Source organism: Misgurnus anguillicaudatus, unplaced genomic scaffold, assembly GCF_027580225.2.
Source record: "Misgurnus anguillicaudatus unplaced genomic scaffold, ASM2758022v2 HiC_scaffold_33, whole genome shotgun sequence".
Lineage (NCBI taxonomy): Eukaryota > Metazoa > Chordata > Actinopteri > Cypriniformes > Cobitidae > Misgurnus > Misgurnus anguillicaudatus.
This window is the reverse complement of record NW_027395283.1, coordinates 3,050,418-3,074,432: the sequence shown is the minus strand read 5'-3', so window position 1 is coordinate 3,074,432 and position 24,015 is coordinate 3,050,418. Positions and strand designations below refer to the sequence as shown.

General features: G+C 38.3%; 1 protein-coding gene across 4 annotated transcripts in view; it reads left to right on the top strand.

Moving 5' to 3' along the window:
- LOC141363262 (protein NLRC3-like) overlaps positions 1–24,015 on the top strand; it is a 235,062-nt gene that overhangs the window by 90,272 nt on the left and 120,775 nt on the right. For all 4 annotated transcript variants that reach the window (XM_073865879.1, XM_073865878.1, XM_073865880.1 and 1 more), the window contains one exon: positions 3,220–3,393. In XM_073865879.1, the coding sequence (XP_073721980.1) occupies positions 3,220–3,393 (174 nt within the window). The remainder of the gene's footprint in view (positions 1–3,219; positions 3,394–24,015) is intronic.

Here is a 24,015-nt window from a genome sequence, read left to right as displayed (position 1 = left end):
TATGCGCGCTGAGTGCCTTGCGGTTTTTGCCGGCGGCCGCGGGCCTTACGTTGTGGTGAGGGAAGTTTACAGTTGCTTTGAAGAACCGGACTCCACTCGCTCACTCTCTCCTGCGTGTTTGTGCAACTCTCACCCTCAAACAAGGTCAGAGCAAGCGTCATCTTTTTAAAGTTTCTGCTAATATGACAGTTAACAGCAAAAGAGAGCACGCTTCAATTTTTAATTGACAAGACAGCTGACTAGGTGGTTGCCTAGCAATATTAAAAGCCACATCGACTCGCACTGCTCTTTTTTAAAAAGGCAGTGCGTCGCGCCTTGCGTTTCCAAGCGTTTAAAGCGTGGTTGGTGTAATTAGCCTCTTACAGTGCATGCATTATATTCTGTCTTTTACTGCATTTGCTTTTTTGTTTGGGTTTCCAATAATGTTCGTTTGGGAGCTCGTATGAAGTCTGAGACGTGTTGTGTTTGTCTGTTGATCAGTGTCAGATGTGAAGTCTCAGCAGATTAAACCATCACAGAGTTTACATGATTTAATGTCTGCATGTTAATTTCTATTGTAAAGAAATGGACGTATATTAAATATTCAAATGGATTTAAACATTGTTTGGCTAAAAAATAAGCGTTTCTCTCCGTCTAAAGTGAAAGTGAAGATAGCGTCCGCGTGACGAGTCAACTATCTCCCCCTGCAGGCATTTGTTATAATATATACATAATGCTTTTTATTTATAGACCACAAATGTAATTTGTTTGTTAATGTAATGTTGTTTAATGTAACTTGGTTTTAATACTTTATTTGAACCAATTATTATTGCATCTTCGTTTAATTTTATAGGCTACTGCTCACTTGGGTCTATTTTTATTACCCAAAAATAACAAATTACTTCATTATCAGTTAGTAAAATAATTGCTAGGGGCAGTCCTTGATTAGTTAAAACATTTAAAAATAACATGATTTCAGTTTCTTATTCATTTATTTTATCATCGAGGGTTTCTTAAAAAGTGTAAAAATATTGTCTCGTTCTCGTGAACCCAATCTCGTGTCTCGTCTCGTCTCGTCTCGTGGATTAAGTGTCTCGTCACACCCCTACACCTTTGTAAAAGCGACGAAGCAGTCGCATTGACGCGTGCACGCACGTATCCATGTCCGCGCGCGTCTTTGCGTTCATCTGCGGCACATTCAAAAGGTGACGCCACGCGAGTGAGTTAGCTTATGAAAACATGACGAGATATATAATAAATAATAATGCTAATCTTATTTTGACTCGATCAGTATTGGCTTCTGCAGATGTACATCAGAAATGTTTTGTGCAAAGCAGGGAAAGGAAAGAAGAAAGGAGAAAGGTCTCAAACAGTAGAGGAAAAATCTCAGGAAAACCTTTTATCAAGTTTATAGAATTGCATTGTTGCTGAGAAAATCAACAGATGTATGTGTTATACTGTTCTGTATTTTCAGATATGAAACTAATATTTAGTTTATTAATATTTAACTATAGGACACTAACTTACATAACAGTTAGCAGTAAGAGTTAGCAGTTTTTTTTATTTTGTTTTGTGCCCCTGAGCTTCGTTAACAGTCCGGGGAGGCGCACGCTGTAACTTTGAAAAAAAAACTTAGCAAACATGTCTGAGGGACAGGTCAGCCGCGTCACTACAGTCACGTGACTTCACAACAGAACCGAAAGAGAAGACAATGCTGAATAAAGTCGTAATTCTTGCTATTTTTGTACCAAAATGTATTTTCGATTTCAACACATTCTAACTGACCCACTGATGTCACATGGGCTACTTTGATTATGTTTTTATTACCTTTCTGGGCATGGAAACTGTACAAAGATTTTCAATGGCGGGGACAGAAAGCTCTCGGACTACATCTAACGTTAAAACATCTTAAACTGTGTTCCGAAGATGAACCGAGGTCTTCCGAGTTTAGAACGACATAAGGGTAAGTCATTAATTACATTATTTTCATTTTTGGGTGAACTATCCCTATTAAGGAGGTGCCACGCTGTTCCCTTTGGGGGCGGGGGCAAAAACAACCGCTTATCCAGTATGTAAATATACACAGACAATGACGCCCCCCGCTGCACGCTAGAATCTCCGAAAAAACAAGCCGTTTTCAACCGCAAAATGTACACTTTTAAATATACAAAAACTGCTATCTAAAACATGGAGAGGCTTCTTCGTGATCTCAACTAACAGATTCTGCAATAAAACGAAAATCACAAATTTTGAAAAAAAACTCTGTTTCTCATTATCTCGAAACTTGTGCTGCCGACTTGCGTCACTGGTTTCCATGATGGGTTACATTTGGTACAGTAATGTAAAGGTAGTGCAATTCTGTAGCAGTTGGTACACAGTGGTAAAGATTGTCATCTAATTAATTGATTAACTCATAAAAAGTTTATTTTCTGTCAATAATGTAAATGAGATCCAGCACTCACAACAGTTTGTCATTTAAGGATTTTTAGAAGCTATGGACAAAAGATAACCGCTGTACATTTGGGATGTACAAACATCAAGAATCAGAGTATGAATGATCACCACCATGGTGACTTTAAATTAAACAAATCATCAACATCTAAACCTAATAAGTGAATTGTGTTTTCTACAGCAATATTTTTAGAGAATATTCAGAAATAATGTTTTATAAGTTTTAAAATAATAAAATGCAATGTTTCTCTATCATTTACATAACAAGCAAATAAAAAAGTCTATTAAAAAGTTGTTGTTTGTGTGAACATTTATTATGACTGATATTATTGTGTATGAAGAGTTTTTCTCCTCGTTGTGTTGTTTTTATAAAGATGATTAAAACATTGATCCATCATTGACACTGACACACACATAAATAATGTTTTTATAGATTGAGTGAAATTGATCTTTAAACACTGTTACATCTTTAAATGTAACATCAGAGTTATGTTATCTCCAGCTGATATTCCTCCTGTAATAGAGGAAGATTTTTACATCAAATACCTGATGAGAATGACAAGTGTGAGTCATGAACTCAATACAGATTTATGAAGAAATGTTCATGTGGTTTAGGACATCTAACACTAATAGTCAGCTGTGTGATGGATTTATTTTAGATTTAAACACACAGTGTCTCAGTTACTGAGGAATTGAAAGGGGAACATTATATGAAGAGATGGAGGTTAGAGATTTGTGGACAAACTTTGTAGTTTAGCATCATTTACATGAAGTCTCTGTTCCCTACAGGTTGAGTTTGTGTAATATCACAGATGAAGGTTGTGTTGCTCTGACTTCAGCTTTGAGATCAAACCCATCACACCTGAGAGATCTCAATCTGTCTGATAATAAACTAAGAAATTCAGGAGTGAAGCTGATCTCTGATGTACTGAAGAATCCTGACTGTAAACTGAAGATACTGAAGTAAGATTGTGATCTGATGTTCAGACAGAAGCTATTGGGTATGTTCATGGTTAATTAAGCAATTCATGGGTACCAAAGACATCACATCCGCCATGCCCACTGCCATATTTGTGCCGGTCTTGGCAGCGAACATATCATATCTAATGCACTAAATGGTCACATTTATTAGTTTAATTGAGGGCTTAGCAGAGACAAAATACTGTTGTAAAATCTTGAGTTAGATGTTTGCTGCCAGTCAGTCCCTCCAGTTGTTTGCGATCGAGGAAGAGTGCAAAATCAACAAAATGTTAAATTTTGGGGATTCTGCATTATTTGTCATACTGTATTAAATATTTCCAGAAATTAAAAATGTCTCATAATAATAAATATAATATCTGTAATATGTTATAAATAGAGTGGACAACTTGGTGAATATTTTTGGCTGTAATTTACTAAGGCGAATAAACAATCCCTTTCATAGCATGCTGTATCCTGTTACCATAACAGCCCTGCACCCCACAGTTAACAATGAATCACATCTGAGTACACATAAAACCATTATCTCTACTATATTTCTGAAGTTTCATCATGGCAAGATATAATGCATTATTTTCATTATGATACACACATGAAATGTCCTCGTAAAACCTGCTTGGCGCACCTGCTGTCTCATATGCAAGGATCTGGTGAAGCAATATCAAAATGTATTACAATGTATTGTTTTGTAGTCAGGGCCTGAAGTTAACTTTTTTGACCATTTAGAAATCCACCTGCCACATTGACTTTTTACCAGCCTTTTTTTTTTTGCCTGAATAGTGAATGATAACACTGTCTTTATTGTATGAATTAAATATAATTAGTTTTAGAGCTACAAAAGTGATTTTGTCTTTGTCTTAGGTTGTTTGATTAACATTAATGACACCAGACTTAAAGGTGTAGCGGAGGATTTTCTCGAATTTAAGAAAAGAACCGCCTTCTCCACTTGCAATTCAAAAAATACAATTGTGCAACACTCCTGATTGACAACTAGGAGGATCAATAGTCTTGATGATCCACCCGGAAAAAGAAAATCCTCCGCTATACCTTTAAGTATGTTAATTGAGGTTACTGTCTCTTTAAGACCAAATAAGCACAGACTGGTTTTTGACTCTCTATACATACACTTAAGACATAAAGAAATGTTTTTATTAGAAAAAGAACACTGTGAAGATCATTTTGTTTATATGTGCCCTGTCAAGAACAGAAAGATTTGTATGCTTGCTTTTAGGAATGCGTCTCTCCGATGTGCACTATTAAGTGCCCTTAAACCCGCTCGCGCGCACACAGATGGAGGGGGAATTCCAAACTGCACACATAAACAGTCGCCCCACATACTTTGTTTTTCATTACTCTATTCGCAAAATGTATGTTAATGCCAATGTGGCCGATAGATTGACAGTGGTCGGGTGTTAATTTCAGGCCCTGTTTGTAGTCCTTAAAATAAGCAGTGGCGTATTAAGATCTTGTGATGCCTCTGGGCAACAGCTCCATACAGGGAGATGGTCCTCACTGTGGAACACATCCAGGGGGCGGGGTTGGATCTAGATCCAACTCCTCCCACTTTATATACTTTGTTCCGCCAAATGAAGCAGTATATTTGCGTTGTTGCAGCCCGCAATTAGTTGCATTCTGTGGTCGCCAACGTTTGCTCTTATCAGTTTAAGTGTACGTTTGATTAATAATATAGTCGAGAATGATTCATAATTTAGTAAGGAATGATCACAGTTAGTGTAAGGGGAGGGGAGAGGTTCCCGAGAGGGTGATATCACTGAAGGATATATTTACACATAAAAACACAAATTTATTTTATATCTTTTATTAGCACTTTTTTTTTAAACTGTAAACCATGTTTAAGAATGGCTGTGAGCAAAGACGAGTTAAAAAAGAAGTTCAAGAAAAACATTCAATTTATAATTTCTAAATAACTTGCCATATATATGTTAATAATTATGCATATTTATACTGTATACATCCATAGGTATTAAACTGCATGTGGTAAGATTACTCGTAGTGCCCGAAATGTTTTACTCTAAAACATTATGGCAAAAACACTTACATTTCACCTTAAAGTCACTACTTTTATTGTAGTAATAAAGTTAGTTTTTCTGTCAAAAGAATAACTTTTTAATTACAAATTAATGCGGAAATGGTAACTCAACAACACGTGCATGACGTGTCTTGTGGTAAAACTGCCGACCAATCAAAATGCAGTGGGAAGAGATCTCTGGATTAGGATCCAGCTCCGCCCCTGGATCTGAATCCAACCCCGCCCCCTGGATGTCGTGTTCTGCAGTGAGGCGCTACTGCACTATATGGGGAGGCTGCAGACCTGGAGCCGGTAGATCTACGCCCCTGGCAGTTTTACGCCCCTGACAGTTTTGCGCCCCTGTTGCTCCTCATGCACCCATTAAGGGTGCATGATGACGTCACACTTAACTATTTATATTTATTTATAAACTTTTTATATACAAGAGACTGACTGATATATGATGTTGTGAATTTATATTACGTTACATTTAGATATTAACCAAATTTAGGTCATTAGACATAAAGTACTGTGTAATAATCACATGGATCCTAAATGAAATATCTGCTGTACAATTCACAATAGGTCGTCATACAGCTACAAAACATGTCATACATAGCATTTTATGAAGACAAACACAATGTAACTTTTCTAAAATTCCAAGGGTTATTTAAAAGAAAGAGACAATATTGTGGTTCACAAAAAAAATTATCAACACCATGACTTGGTTATTTCTTAACAGCATGACTCCTGTAGATGACTCTCCTATGGTTTGCCACTCTTCTTTGAATGTTTTTTTATCCTGCTATCAAAGTGCTCTCGCTCACTGATAAAAAATAAATAAAGCAAGGTTGAATAGTGTTAGAAACAATGGTTACTTATAATTAATGGCAGTATATCGCATCAATCATTTATAAATAATACGTGTATCATTATAATACAATCAACAACAATAACTTTAGCAGATTATTTAACATACCTCAATTCGTATCGCTTCAAGAAGGTCTGCTGCTATCATACGGTCTGCTGTTCTGATATATGACTAGGCTCATATACTAAAATACAATCTCCCCCTACTGGACGAACGAGGAACAACAGGGGCGTAAAACTGCCAGGGGCGTAGATCTACCGGCTCCAGGTCTGCAGCCTCCCCCTACTCCTACTGCATACAGGTTCCCCTGTTACACCTCACAAATGATCATGCAAGAAAAAACAATAATAATTTAAATAATTTATAAATATTATGTTGCTTACTAATGTATGTATATAAAAACTATTTTTGTAACACATAGAGCAACACTCACACGCTGTTTGCTGATTCACTCACTTCTTCTACTACTTTATTCAGTACAGAACTCACCCAAATATAAAACACTGCTGCCCCCCAGTGGTAACTCTTCATAAAGCTCAACATTTAGCTACATATATAACATTTCCTCCCCACTAAGATAGGATGTCCATTCACAAAATATTTTCTTTAACACAACCAAAAGGATACATGTTTCCATGCACAACAATAGAGGTACATTTTTTACAGTTTTTTTTTACATCCAACAACAAATGAGGAGTTATCTTACTTGCTGTACAACTTGTATGTTGAAACAATATGTCCCACACTCTAACTGAACTATAACCTTCTATTAAAGGACAAGTTCTGTATTTTACACTTAAAGCCCTGTTTTCAGATTGTTTATGATGAAATAGAACTGTTTTGACTGAAATTTGGACATATGCGGCTGCCCCGAGAATTTTTGGGTGTTTCTTGTATCACCTCCCACCTCTAAAATGCCTCTATAGGTGTACAGGAACAATCCTTCCTAAAATGCATTAAAGGCAGGATAGGCAGGAATTATCTAAAAAAAAACTTTTTACAAATTTGTTTAAACTGTCTTTATATACCAATACATAAGTAAAATGTAGGTACTCTGAAAAAGAGAGTATAAAAATCAAGTGTCTGTACTGCCCTACAAAGGCAAAGTGCAGTAACTACGCAAACACTGAAACTGAGAAAAATGCCTTTAAAGTTTTTCACACCAGCCAGTCAAACATGTTACTGCAATTTTGGCACACACGTTTCTCTGAAATGGGACAAAATTGGACCAGGAGACTTTGTCACAAGACACAACAGATCTCACAAAGCCTATTTCAAACCTTAACTCAATTTTGACCATGTGCGTAGTTACTGTGCTTTGGCTTTGTAGGGGGGTGTAGACCTCTTACCACTGTTTTAAACACAGCTCATTTTTGCATTCACTCCACCCCCTCCCTTCTGGGTTTCTTCTAAAGCCACGCCCACAAAACACATGAACGCACAACTCTGACCGGATCTACTGGGAGCGCGGTGCATGTAGTAACATCATGTCACAATCACATGTAATAATACACCTAACTTTATCACTATGAATATAAACAAATGGGATGGCTTCTAGTACTCACTATTAAGCCAGTGTTTTGTATGGAAGAGTTTCCGTGATGAAAGCATTGTTGACTCTGATGAGGACTACACTCCGGAGACAATACCGCTACTGCATTGTCGACTCGAGGAAAACCCACGCGATATTTACTCTCGTTTGATTTCTTGATTTATTCCTTTTTTGCCTTGTTTGCCTTCGCTGACTGGATATGCAGGTGAGTTCTGAATGCTCTTTCTCTGCCGTACTTTTGCTCTTCAGAGTGCCTCGCGCACGTTCAAATCAATCGAGTGTGCGCATGTGTGGACAGATCCCATAGCAACAGGGGTGGTGCCATGGTTGCGAGAGAGGGGGATAGTCACGCAAGCCAAAAACTTGTTTCATCCCGAATGGAAATAATGAGCTGTGTTTAAAACAGTCATGAGAGGTCTACACAGAGGTGTAAAGAGTAGCTGAAAGCCATACTTGAGTAAAAGTACAGATACCTTACTGTAAAAATTACTCCACTACAAGTTACAAGTCATCAATTTAAATACGACTTGAGTAAAAGTATTAGAGTAACCCAATTTAAAAGTACTTAAGTATTTTTACTCGTACTGAATGTTGGCTCAAAGATGCACTAGTCCTCAACACAATGAGACATTGTAGGTCAGTGAAAACCAAGAAAGTTTATTTATGAGGTTTTACTTCCTAATATAGAAAAGAAATCAAACACCTCAAAATTTTGACCTGGCAGAACAAACACAGATTAAACATAGTCATAGTCTTTTGACTAACATTTAATTTAGTTTTAGTCATATTTTTGTCATCTGATTTGATTTAGTTTTAGTCTAATTTTATTCAACTAAATCCATTTAATTTTAGTCTAGTGTCATTGTGTACTTGAATGTGCCATGCTGACAAATATATAGCCGAACTTTGTGATATATAAATATGGTAACACTTTACAATAAGGTTCATTAGTTAACATTAGTTAGCTACATTAGTTAACATGAACTAATAATGAACTGCCCTTATACAGCATTTATTAATCTTTGTTAATGTTAATTTCAACAATTACTAATACTTTATTAAAATCTTGTTAACATTAGTTAATAGACTCTGAACTAACATGAACAAACAATTAAATCTTAAATTTTTATTTACTAACATTAACAAAGATTAATAAATTAATGTAACAAATGTATTGCTCATGGTTTGTTCAAGTTAGTTAATACATTAACTAATGTTAACTAATGAACCTTATTGTAAAGTGTTACCAAATATTCTTATATAGGCCAATCCTAAAAAGTTATAATCTAAATATTTCAAAAATTCCAGTATTAGAGTCCAGTAGGTTGTTACAGTTAATATACAGTAACAGAAATTTGATAATGCATATTAAAAATGTGAAGTTGTTCATTTGAAAGATTACTTGAAAACACATGTAGTAGACGTAACACCACTATCTCACATTAAGTGCAGTACATTTCTTCACTCATGCATCCCTCATTACTGTAAATACACTACAGCATACTTGATTAAATGTGAGGACAGTGAAATTGTACACTTATTATCAATCTTATAACGTACTTAAGTTACTCAGGAAATCAGTACAGGACATCGCTGGTTTATTAAGGCTTATATAGTAAGTTATGTAGCTGATAAACATCAGTATATAAAACATTTGTGCTTGCCTTTGAGTTGCGAGATGACCCGATCCTGCAATCGCGCTTCCCTTTTGTTTTGATTGTAGCATCAAAAGTTTAACAAAGGGTCCCTTGACAGAATCAAATGTGATATGCATTCATATGTCTGCTCTTTATCTCTTCTCTCAGACCAGACGCGAACTTCTCTACAGTTTGACATACGCAGCACGCAGATGTCCCGCTACGGTGGCTCAACGCAAGCCATTCAGCGTTTGACATCAAAATACCGCGAGACCAGACTTCTCCATATGCATTTGATTCGCTCTCGCATTACTTTGATTTCATACGATTTCCCTGCGTAGCACCACATGAAGTCCCTCAGTTGTGTGTGTGCGTCTAACCTCGCGACCACAGATTCTATCCATTACCCTCTGACACTTTCGTCTCGTTTTTATTCGTTGACGAATAAACAATGTAGCGAGTAACGGTAAGTGTCATTTCAAATGTAGTGGACAAATGCCCAATCAAAAATGTAATTGAGTAGAGAGTAAAAGTTGCTTATATTTTTATTACTCAGTACAAGTACAAAGTAGCCCAAAAAATACTTAAGTACAGTAACAAAGTACATTTACTTAAGTACTTTACACCTCTGGGTCTACAGACACTCAAGCTTTATACTCTTTTTCAGAGTACTTACATTTTACTAATGTATTGGTATATAAAGATAGTTTAAACAAATTTGTAAAAAAGTTTTTTAGATAATTCCTGCCTATCCTGCCTTTAAACTTTCTTTTACAAAGACGTGAAACTCACCGAGTGGCCAGGGGTGTTCACTGATATGCTCACACAAAAATCGCTGCAAAAGACGCATTCCAACAGGTTTTATCGTAGTTTTGTCCAACTCCATTGACTTGTATTAGATGTGCTGTGAGGTACGGTATTACTCCACGCCGGGAACGTTGTTTGTATTCTTGCAATTGGAAAAGTTAGATTATCGCCACCAACTGGGCTGGAGTGTGTATGTGAGGCGTTTGGAAAAATAGGTCCACAAGTTTACAACGAATGGTAAAACACCTGTTGGAAAGCATCTTTTGCAGCGATTTTTGTCTGAGCATATCAGTGAACACCCCTGACCACTCGGTGAGTTTCACGTCTTTGTAAACGAAACTTTAATGCATTTTAGGAAGGATTGTTCCTGTGCACCTATACACCCATTGTAAAGGTGGGAGGTGAAACAACAAACACCCAAAAATTCTCGGGGCAGCCACATATGTCGAAATTTCAGTCAATACCGTTCTATTTCATCATAAACAATCTGAAAACAGGGCTTTAAGTGTAAAATACAGAACTTGTCCTTTAACTAATCACTGTTTACTCATCACGAAAACGTGCTGGTGGTTTTGTGATCCTCATGGGATAGCGTTTCACAGTCTCTGTTTTCTGTGTAGGTTCCGTAGATAGTGGTTCGTTGGACTGGTGTGTTTTTAATGGTTCTATGATTTCCGGAACTTGATCATCATTTTTTCTGGTGAAGGATATTTGGGTGCCGAGTGGCACAACTATCACTGAGGTAATAACACCTGTGGGCTTACAGGATGGTTCACTGCAGTTTGCTGTGTCCAGGCGTGTCAGCATCTGATCCACATGGCGTTTCCATACCCCTGGTGATCCCACATTTACCTTGTACGACCCTGGTCCTGTCTTTTCCCTAACAACATCTGGTGCCCACTTTTCCTCCCCCTTTCTATAATCACGCACAAGAACTGACTCCCCTACCTCAAACTGTCTGGCCTTAGAGTGATGCTGGCGCTGTTGTTGTTGGGCATCCTGTGACCTGTGTACTGCTCCAGCAACACTCGGTTTTAAACAATCCAGTCGAGAGCGCAGCCTTCGTCCGAGAAACATCATAGCCGGCGCTTCTTTCGTTGTTGCGTGCGGGGTGTTTCGGTATGTCAGTAGAAACGCCTCAAGTCGCTGACGCACATGTTCTGTGCCTTTGGATGCTTTTAAAGGGAAACTTCACCCATTTGCATTAAGCTTTGTATCGTTAGAACCCCAGTCATGTTTTTGAATGGTTGTGCATCATTCCCTCGTTTTCCCCTGAGACGGGAAAAAATGCTGATTTCAGTGAGGCACTTCCTTCTTTCAATGATGTAAAAATCGTCATTTTGCGTAATTGAAAGAAGGAAATCCTGTATCTTTGTCGAGGGTGAAAGACTACAGACACTCATTCCTAATTTTTCCAAGGTGGGGGCTATGGGTGGGACCCACTCACGCTACAGACCTATTACAGATCAGTGGGTGGGACTTACGAAAATATACGAACACAGACGGAGAAAAATGATCAGCCGCCATCTTTATGCTAAGCTAAGCTAAACAGAAGTTGTGGAGTTAGTCAGACTTCATGTTACAATAACAGTGGAAGTTAATCAATATGATATAGAAGAAGGTGATTTCGCAAGCGTGCCGCTCTAATCCGCTGTTCATTGCACCTTTATGAGCCACAATACAGCAAAGAGTTGAGGCAGATGGAGGAACAGAAGCCGGAGGAGTAGGCCGGAGCTTGGGCTTCGGCTAAGTAGAGGAGCCCAGGGAAAACACCGCGTGTTTGGACGTGTTTATTTTACAGACGTGTTTCGGCTTACGAGCAGACGCGCTGCGGAGTAGGAGCTTGGACGGACTCTCGCTGTGTGCTTTCTGTTTAACATTTCTGGATCAGATAAGGATATGAATGTTTGTTTTGTGAATGTTTCCGGGCGTGGCTTATTTCAAAGACGTGTTTTGGCTTACGAGCACAAGCTCCAAGAGCTGAGGCAGCGCATCTGTGGAGATATTGTGCAGGGGACGCGTTTGTGTGCAGTATGCAGGGATAAACGGATGTCTGACTAAAGTGAGTGTTTCTATTTTCTTTGTTATACTAACGTGGCATTTATGTACACAATAGCATATCTGAGCTGTTTTTTATTTGTCTATATTGTGAAAGCAATGAGGCCAATATAACACAGATGTAATTACAGTAAACAAGAGACAAAAAGAAAATTGGTAAAACTAAATAAACATTTAAAATGCATACCCTTTTTTAAGTACTTGAAAAGACATTTGTACTGCAGATCTGACACCTCACGTTACTGTTTGAATAAGACTTTGCTACACACCAGGCCAGAGTGTTATTGTGTGTAACACAATGTAACATCACGTTTAAAAGTAAGTCATGATTGGTGTCTGTCAGCCACAATGGTGGTGGCTATTTTCTTTGTTTTACTAACATGGCATTTTTGTACACAATAGCACATCTTAGCGGTGTTCCGATTAATGGGAGTGGCTTGCAGAGCTGTGCATTGTGGTGCATAGTGGGAGTTGTAGTTTTTCATACAAATGTGCTCTAAACTCACGTTCTGTCTTTTCTCGGTCAAATAGGCACAAAATTCTAAATTTGTTACATTTCGACTACAAATATGACCCACTTTCCATAAAGATTAATGTTCCTATCAAAGAAATGGCCCTTGAACCCCCAGGGGTCCAAAAACGCGGGGACTCGTTTTGACGTGTTTTCTCCTTATCATAGCAGAATCAACTTAAAATACTCCATCATTAATAATCACTTACGTGTTTGACATAATTTGAAACACTGAAGGGTCCTTTTGAATTTGTGTACATTCACAATAACAATAGATCTTTGTGTTTTTGTCAAATAAAGAAAATAAACAGGGTGCGCATTCAGACATTTCTGTCTCCGCCAGCTGTCTCTCAAATCACGTTACAAAAATCAGTTGAAACTCCGCGAATACTCGTCACACAAACATGATACACATATCCAAAGAAAGCCTGAAATGTCTACTTTTAAACAAGCTAATTATAATCAAAAACATATATTTCCTGTTTATATAATCTGCATTGAAGTAAAGAGAGTACCGTTTTTCCTGGCTGAGCTTATTATCTCTAATGCGGTCACGCCCACAGGCTGTTGACATGACAATAATAAACAAAGCGTAAAGTTTTATCAGATTTAAAGACTTTACCGCATGTTTGGATTATAAACTTTATACACACACCTGAGGAATATCTTAATTTATGTCTGGACATTGAGGAAGAGAAGCGTTTATCTTTAACGTTACCTAAGAAGAAGAAGAACAATGGAAGACGCAATGGAGGAGGATGTATTCCTGAAGAAACTGTAAGTCATTTGTCTTCATTTATATTTGCTTTCATGTAATATGTTATGGCTTGTGCAGTTCAGCCTACATAAGCAACATCAGATTTAAAAACTTTCGCATTGTTTACAAACAAGGGCGCGTGATCACGTAATGGCGGATTTCATTGTTACATGCTGTACAGTGTTAGACACAGTTATTCACTTTCGTATCCTTCATGGCAACTTTGAGTAATGCTGCACTGGGGGATCTGCTGTAATATGATATTGTTTACATGCAACGCATTCCATACATTGCGCTTTACACGCGACACTGTTTTATTATGAGCTCCGCGTTGTTTACACGGAGACGCAAGCTCGCATGGACTCCATATGCGATGTGTTTTTAAAGTTCATACTCGCTTACAGAAACGTGTTTAAAACAGAAGCTAGACGATAAGGGGATGGGCATCTGAAAACAGTCATCTGAAAACAGCTTTTTATATAACTAATCATTGCAGATGTTTATCTGAGATACTAGTTTAGTTTATATGATAGTTTATCTGAATGTAGTGCTATCATTTACCCATCAGTTATGTATGTAAGGGTATTTCTGTGGACAATTTATGCTAACAGCTATTCATAACTCTCTTACAGGTCTGCATCCCTCTCATCAGTACAAAACTATGAAGTGGAAAAACACATTGACACTTTTTGGACATAAAGTTATATAGTAACATGAGCCACATGAAGTTTACAGCTCTGTTGTTTATCAATTTCTTATACAAGTTAAGTTTTTGAATAGGGTTCGTTTCCAAATAAACTGAAAATGTCCTACTGACCTTCATTTCTATTTTGATTATATTGTTAACTTCTTAATAAACCTCAAACAAACATGTACATTTGTCCTCACATTCTTTACTGTAGTTCCCTCCTGCCTCATTATGCAGCTCATTATGCGAGCCTTTGTTTGCTAGCTGTCAATCAATCCTTCTCACATACGGCCACTCTAAACAAAAAGTGTCTTACAATTTCTAAATCAAATTATTGGTTTATGTGAATGAGTAGGCAGGATGATTTTCACATCATTTCAAAGAAAACACTCTAGACTACTAGATTCTGTTTAGAAAAGTCTTGTTAAAACATGTTTAGTATGGGTTTTGTGAACTTATATCAGTGACTTAAAATTTTTGCTTTTTTAAAAAACACGCATAAACCTTTTTCTCTCAAAAATACAAACATGTACATACATGTAGCTATCATAATATTTTAGCCCAGTTTGTGCTGAACACAGTGGTATGAGACACTTGCCATTATTATGTTTTAAAGCAACTGAAAAAAGACCAAATGTAAGAGCATGTCAGAACCTCTGACAGTGTCCCAAAATGGTTGGACCCCAGAGGGTTAAGGCATGTTTGAATGTCTGCACGAACCGGCAGGATGGTATGGCGCTGAGCGGATGTGTTTGACACCATTGGACTTCAGGAATGTACTGAATTCTTCAGCACAGAACTGTGGTCTGTTATCACACAAGGATGTGTGGAATGCCATGGCGACTTAACAGGCCCTTGAGCACTTGAATGGTCGTGCTGGCAGTGGTGCTGTCCATGATATGCACCTCAGGACACTAAGAATGTGCATCCACTGTGACCAAGTACATATGTCCTTCAAATGGACCTGCAAAGTAGAGATGTATCCTTTCCCAAGGACTGGAGGACCACGTCCAGGGGTATAAAGGTGCTAGCCCAGGCTCTTTTTTTACGCTCTGAAATGAGTGGCGAGATTTGGCCTGGAGCTTAATTTTACCGGGCCACCAAACCTAACTGCGTGCCAAACTCTTCATCCTCACTACACCTGGATGTGTTGAGTGGAGCTCTTCCAGAACTCGGGGGCGCAGTTTAGGTGGCACAACCACTCTCACACCCCACATTAGGCATCCCTGTTGGGTTGTGAGGTCATGCCGGCGCAACAGATAGGGCGATAGCTCTTTACCTGCATCCTTTGCAGCTGGAAAACAACCAGTTAAGACCATTTCAAAGACACGAGCCAAGGTGGGGTCAGACAAGGTGTCACCTCTGATCTCGGTGCTACTGACTGGTAGTGTGTCCAACTGAGATGTGTAAAATACCTCTACTGCACTCTGCTTTTCTTTATGAGTGTAGGGGAGTGGCAGCCATGACAGTCCATCTGCATTTTCATGTAATGCACCTTTCCGGTATTGAATAGTATAATCATGCGCTGACAGGAGGAGCGCCCAACGCTGCTTTCAGGCTGCAGCCATTGACGGTGTACTTTTTAATGGGCTCAGAATGGAGGTCAGAGGCCGATGGTCAGTCATTAGAATGAACTTGTTAGCATAGAGGTACTGTGGAACTTGCATACTCCAAAATATATTGCTAGCGCCTCCTTAATTTGAGCATAGTTTTGCTCCGCCTTGCTGAGCGTTCGTGATGCATAGGCTATCGGGCTTTCCTCATCATTGGGCATGACTTGCGAGAGCACAGCTCTGACTCCATAAGGCGAAGCATCACATGCGAGCTGGAGAGGCAGTTTTGGATTGTAATGAGTCAACATTTCCTGTGATACAAGTAGTTCCTTAGATATCTGGAACACTGACTTACAGGATTTCTTCCCCTTATTTAGCAGATCATTCAGTGGTTTCATGACGGTGGCTAAGTCGGGAATAAAATGTCCGTAATAGTTTAGAATGCCTAAGAACGAACGTAGCTGACTAACATCTCCTGGTGCTGGTGCTTCTACAATGGCACTTACCTTCTCTGGTGAGTTGTGGAGTCCAGCTGCGTCAATGATATGGCCCAAGTATTCCACAGACTCCTGGAAAAACAGCCACTTTTCTGATTTGAGATGCAGGCCCCGTTCCTCTAGCCTGCCCAGGACTTTATCCAGTGTTTTTAGATGTGTCAGCTTGTCAGGACCACTGATAAGGATGTCGTCCAAGTAGCAGTGCATGTACAGCAGCCCGAGAAGCACTTGCCCCATAGCCTTCTGAAATAAGGCGGCGATGAAGCTACTCCTAATAGTAAGCGATTAAAACAAAATAGCCCTTTTTGTATAGAAATAGTCAGCAGCTCCCTAAACTTCTCTTCTACCTCCATCTGTAGGCATTTAATAAGTCTAACTTACTAAAGCGTTGGCCTCCTGCTAGAGAGGCAAAAAGGTCCTCAATGCGTGGGATTGGATACCTATCCACTTACAGAGCTGGGTTGATGGTGATCTTGAAATCTTCACAGAGCCTCAATGTGCCATACTTTTTGCTGACTGGCACCAGGGGTGTGGCCCAATCACTATGCTCCACTGGTGAGATCACCCCAAGCTCCGTCAGTCGCTTTAGTTTGACCGCATAAATAGGAAAATGCTTGCGTTATTTTGTCACTTATTGGGAGCAGTATGCCAGCTGAAGCCATTCACTTCCAGTCTTTGTGCTAAGCTAAGCTAGTGGGGGCTGCGTCAGACAGTGTTACAGCACGCACGGAGATGAGAAAAGTATGTATGGACTTATCTAACTCTGGGGGATATGGTGAATAAACTGAATTCCCAAAATCTGGGCATGTTCCTTTAAAAACATAATAATGGCGAAAGTCTCATAACACTGTGTTCAACACAAACTGGGCTACAATATTTTATGATCAACATGTATGTACATGTTAGTATTTTTGAGAGAAAAATGTTTATGCATGGTTTTTGAAAAAACTAAATTTTTAAGTGACTGATATAAGTCCACAAAACTCATTCTAAACATGTTTTCCCAAGATTTTTCAACAGGATCTTGTAGTCTAGAGTTTTTTCTTGAAAATTATGTGAAAATCATTCTGCCTACAATATATTGATTTACAATTTCAAAGTCACTTTTTGGTTAGGAAGGCAATATGCAAGGAGGCTGGGAAGCTCTTAAATAATCTGTGATTGACAGCTGAGGGAACAAAAGGCTTGCATAATGAGCCTTTAGGCATGAATGTAAGATGACGCCATTATTCCATCACGTGTTTGTTTGTGAAAGCAACACAAAATAAATGCGTTCCCATGCGTAATCCTATGTTAAATAAACTTACTGTATACGCTGTTTGCAATAGTCTTTTATCAGAATACCACAAAAGCATCAAATATGAGGCATTGTGTGTTTGTGTGTGTGTTTGGCCATCAATTGCGTCACACTGTCTGATGAAGCACAAACACGTCTGGGGAGAACTTTTAGTTACAGCCGCTAGTAAATAAGTATTAAGGTGAGATGTTTGCAGTTGTCTTTAATAAGAATCCCACAAAACGTGTCAAATATGAGGCATCGTGTGTTTGTGTGTGCATTTGGCCGTCGAAAGCGTCACACTGTCTGATGGAAGCGCAAATAGGAGTTTTAGGAAAACATTCATGTCTGGAGAAAACTTTTAGTTACAGGCTGGAGTAAACAACGGTTTAAATGTGATGTTTTTAGCACTCGGATTAACACAGCACTGAATGCAGAGATCAGATTGAGTGTCCATTGACTGTGGGGTTGAATGAATATGGATGATCTCTGCTCTTCTTTTCAATTGAGCGGGGTGTGGCTCATTATAGATAATGCAGTCACAGGAGAAAGACAGTACGTTTCCCTCTTTTTATACAGTTCCCAGCGAATGTCAATATTTGAAGAGTTTCGTTGCAAAACGAGATAATCACCATTTTTTTAATTGTTCAGAAATCTCATTTTTTGGTTGTGCATTCCAATTAATTTCAATGCAACTGCAGTTGGTTTGTTATGATTTAAACCTTCATAACTTAAAAAATACAGCTAAGTAGCACCATAAAACAAAATAATAACATGAAAACATAATAATAAACATGTTTTGAGAAAAATTAAAAAAAAATGGATTTATCTCGTTTTGCAACAAAACTCTTCATTTGTTTTTGATTAACATTCCAAGCATTATGTAGATATTTATCTGGTAGTTGGTCCAGCGTGCTTCTATACCATTCCCAAGGGATCAAAGACAAAGCAGCCCCTGTATTCAATTCCATCTCCATTTTCTTTCCATTTACAAGAGGCAGCACTGAGATTTGTGAATATTTCCGTTTTTGTCACATAGCATACAGTCCCAGCTCACAGTCAGTTAAGGGTGTCACGTTTCAATTTTAAATCGAACCTCGAACCTCGAAAAAATGGGATCGTCGATGCTGCCACGCCCCCATGTCACGTCCGGTCGGCTTGCCAAGCGGGGGAAAAAAGCTCTCAGATATTAATATTTTAAACATGAGGGATGTATTGCTACAACTCCTTGAAATGCATATCATAAACAGGATAACCACCTACTGATCTGACTTCGGACAGAGCACAGCTCTCTGCACGTGCGCGAGAGTGAGGCGCCAAGATGCAGCAAATTATATTTTAAACAAAAGGGATGGTTTGCCTCAGCTCGCATGAAATGCATAAAACTGAACAAATACCTAAGGATTACTACTTTAATTTATTTTTTAGACTTCTGACAGATGCAAGAGCGTGTGCACGTGAGATGGATAGAAGCGCAGCTGCTTATGATGCGTCGGATTTATTTCAGATGCCAGTCCAAGACGCACGCATTAAGTCCATGTGCGTGCAAGAAGGAATCCTCTTTCTACAAGCTCTCTCACGTCTAAAGTGAAGCCGACAAACCCCCATGCGAGGAAAAGCATGCAATGTGCATGTTAATGTGAAACTATAATAATAATGATAAATATTAACGGCATAGCATTTTTTGTCTTTAAAAAAAAGTAAAAATCGAGAATCGAATCGAATCGTGACCTTAGAATCGAAAATGTAATCGAATCGAGGATTTGGAGAATCGTGGCACCCCTACAGTCAGTATCAGATTTATTTTCCTCACTTTCACTTTGATCTTCTCTTGTCTCAACGTGAAAAATTTTCTTCTTTCTACCTTCTTTTACATTGCTCTTACTTGCATTACCTCTCTTTTCAGGTTTTTCCACTTTCTGTTTCCATTCTCGGTCACGATCGTTCTTGCCTTTGCTCTTACACACATGCTTTGTGTGGCCTTTCCTCCCACACTGATGACAGTCACGTTGTTTGTACCAGCAGGCTTCATCATTATGATTAGTTTTCCCGCAACGACAGCATTTTTGAGAAAACATCACGTTCACTTTGAGCGAGCCACTTAACTGCTGCACGTCATGCACTGCTGTCTCCGCCGATACAGCGTAATTGAATGCTTTCTGAAACGTGAGATCTTTCTCCTTCAAAAGGCACTTCTGCACGTTTTCACTTTTAAGCCCACAAACAAATCTGTCCGTCAGTGCATCTTCCAAGTAAGCACCAAACTCACAATGGTCCGAAAGTCTTTTCAATACCGCAACATACTGTGACACGGTCTCCCCTTCTCCCTGATTTCGCTTGTGAAACCGTAATCTCTCCGCAATTAGGAACGGCTTTGGAGCGAAATGAGCTTGCAACGCTCTCACAATATTGTCAAAGTCCATATCCCCAGGCTTGTCGGGAGCAACCAAACTTCGAAGTAGTCCATACTTTTCGATCCCCTCAACAGCACCGGCACTTTCTTTGCATCCCTAATCTCATTAGCTAGGATTTAGGGGCAGTTTCCCGGACCAGGATTAGCTTAATCCAGGACTAGGCCTTAGTTTAATTAGGAAATATAACTAGTTTTAACAAACATGCCTTACTAAAAACATTACCTGTGTGCATTTTGAGGTAAAACAAAGAGCCCTGATGTATTTTAAGATATGTAAGTGCAAGTTGTTTTTAGTTTGAAGAGCTCTTAAAAGTGTTTAAGTCTAGGACTAGTCTAATCCCTGTCCGGGAAACCGCCCCTTAATGTTCAAAATGGGCCGATAATTTGGCTGATTTTTGGCATATTTAAAAAATTGGCTTTGGCCGATTTTGCTGCAAATTAGGCCGATTAATAGGCAGGCGCATCTGTGGGCATCTAAGCGTTGTTGTAGGACTCGTGACGCTGCCTCTTGCTGCAAGCAGATCGCTCCCATGTGTGTGAGACTCTACAGCCGTGCCTTGTTGACAAACAGCTTTAGTGAACGATGGCGGGATCACGTAAAGTAAGCAGCCAGTACAACAGCGCGGCGAGCTTATGTCTCGCGGTGCACCGTCCATGCAAAGATTGGGCTCATTTCATGTAATTAATGAGTGATTATCTTTGTTTGTGTGGCAGAGAGAGCAGAGCCGCGCGCGCACCCTTCCTGTCTTTAAACCGTCTCTCTGGTTACTTCTTCGCGCATATTACTCAAAACAAAACTGACACAATGGCGAAAGGTCGGAAGACCGAATCTACCAATGAAATGTTTTTTGTGTTGTTACAGTAACACTTTGTTTACAGTTTTCCTTTGCTAAGCCTGGATTAGCATACAACGCATCCGATTCGCGAACTGACTCCTTTGAAGGGATTCGTTTGAATGAATGGTTGAAACAACAGATCTGTCCCAACACTTAACTCACAAGATATCACTGTTAGCACAATCAGTCACTTATAGTGCCTCAGAAATGAGAATGTAAATGTGTTTAGAAAGATTTGCCCTAAATAACAGTCTCGACTAAAAACAGAGACATTTACTATGTTAACTTTATGATGAATAAATAATTTATGAGGTCTACCAAATAAGGATTTTATCCTACAAAGCAATAAAAGCCATGGTAAAAAACTGATCAAAGATGATGACAGCAGAGTGTCAGGTAATATCTGTGTCTGATAAATGCATGGTGCAGAGGAGGTTGTACAACTCTTCAGAAAGACCATTCATAATTTTTTAAAATACTTTGGCTTAAATAGTGTCATTTTTACATTTAAAATATCTGCTAATGATAAGAACTTTTTGATTATTATGTACAAAGAAAATTTGCCAAACATATCGGCCATCGGCTGCCCTGATTTCTAAATATCGGAATCTGCATCGGCCAGAGAAAAAGCCATATCGGTTGACCTCTACTCAAAATCACTCTTGATGAGCTAGGCCTTCTCCATACATTAATTTTTAGGAAGCCCATGGATAGGAACACTCTTTTGCAGGATCATAGTTTTCATCCTAGCACACTTATTTCAAATATCCCTTATGGGCAATTTCAAAGACTACGCAGAATCTGTGACTCTGTTGTGGACTTTGAAGTGCAGGCCGAAGATATGAACAAATGTTTTCAGCGCAGAGGATAAAAGAAGAAAGATCTTAATTCAGCTTTGGATAAAGCAAGACCATTAAACAGGAAAGATTTGTTTAAAAAATCTCAACGACAACGTGCACCCATCTGATCCTGGTTTTAATCAAAGTTAACTACCCTTAACTCAAACCCTAAACGTTTTTACCCCTCAAATTCGTTTGAAACACTGCATGGCCAGAAATTTTAAACAGAATAGGAGTAAAATAGGGTGGACCTCAATGCCTACTCTCAAATTACATAATTTTACTATATAGTATTAGTTAAATGGATTACATTGCGTTTTTAAATCATAGATCAAATCATTTTCGGATCAGCAAAACTGGGGCTGGGAAAATAAAATAAGATCAAATTAAGAAATTATTAGCATAGACAAATAGAAAAGAACAAAGTTCCAAATAAAGTAAGATCTAACAGTAGTATTTAGGTACATAAATAGAATCAAATAAACATTAACACGGTTGTAATGGTTTTGTTCTGTGTTCTGAGTATTTTTGTTATTTGTACTTGTATTTTGCTATCCTGCTCTGTTCGGACTTTTATTTTGAAATGCATCATGGCATGTCACAGTTCACACTTCCTGTCTGTTTTGTATTTAAGTCACTTCCTGTTCACCTGTTCCTGGCTGATTATTACATCGCCAACACCTAGTCTGTTTATCTGCCTGTATTCTGTTTATCCTGTTTGATCTGTTGTTATCTGTATCTGTTCCTGTGTTTTGACCTGTGCCTGTTTCTGGATTTTGATTGTTATTCTGCCTGCCCTGAACCCTAGCCTGTATTTGGATTTATGCTTTGGATTTGCCCTACTGGATTTGTTTGCTGGCCCTTATTGGGATTTTACACAATAAACACCTTTTGCACATGGATTCCCCTTCACATCGCTTTCATTAAAGCAACCCGTTACAGAGGTCTTCTTTATTATATAAGGGCCATTCTACCGAATTCGTGCAAATTGCTGTCCCGGAACCAAAAAACTAATTTAAAAAGCATTAATGTAGGAAAATGTTTGATAATAAAAAAAATAAGCAAATACCAATCAAAACCCAAAGTAATATTTGAGGTAGCGGCAGGCTTTATATATAAAATATCATCATTTATATGGTGCTTTCAATTGAGAGGTGGTTGTCCCAAACCCCAAGGTCTGAATTTCAACATAGGAAAAAAAATATGAAATAATTTTTGTAATTTTTTTTATCATTGTTTTAAGAAGTATCATTTTGAATACTTTTGTTAATTAAAACCAAAAATATATTTATTGGATATTTTCAGTAAAAATCATGTAAAATCATGTAAAAAAAACACTGTCCCGCATTTTCACGTCACTACCGAAACATTGCATAGTTTGGTCAATAATACAATAATGCTTTAAGCCACTCCCCTCCATTTTGAACCAGAAACTTTGTCTGTGCCTCTCTCCCTTGTGGTGACATGGTGAGTAGATCAGTCCCATGGTTTTGAAGTAAATGTGATCAAAAGTTTGGAAATCAGTGTGTGACATTTATGAATGTCACTACCGATCACACGTTTTCAATGATTAATTAAGTTTTTTTTATTTTTTCTACTGGTCATTTAGGTTTTACTCATGTTTCAATGTTGAGAACTGTGCTAGCTAACTACGTACTGATTAGTATCTTAGCAGTAGGATCAAAGTTAGCTTAAATCGTCACTACCGAAACAGTCACAACCGAAACATTTGTTGACATTTCGGTTGTGACGCGATTGTTTCGGTAGTGACAAAATGACACTTATTTCTTTATTTTAATAAATAAATAGAAACTTTCATGTGCACATATATTCTTTTTCAGTACAAATAATTTGTTAGTCATATTTCTGTAATGTTGTACGTGATTTGACTAGGACTACAAACTAAGATAAAATGAACTAGGCCAGATTAATTTAATTAATTCATACAGTAGAAGCTTGACTCATTATTGATATAAATGAAGGCTATATGATTCTACCTCTGGTCTCTAGGAAAACTTTCTGCGCTAATTTAGCGGGACTTTGACTGATTGCTTTATATAAATGACATAACAGATAGCACTTATCAGTATCATTGTAAATTGACATGTTATTGTTAAGTGTAGACAGGGCAGGCTCACACTAATAATGTAAATGTAAATATCTTTGGTTAATTTGTAGAGATAGCTACAGAGAGAGAGGAATCACCAACATGCATAGACGGAAAGATGAAAGTAGAGCGGACAGACTGAGAGAGCCTATTTTCTTGAGCCGATACTTCTTTTG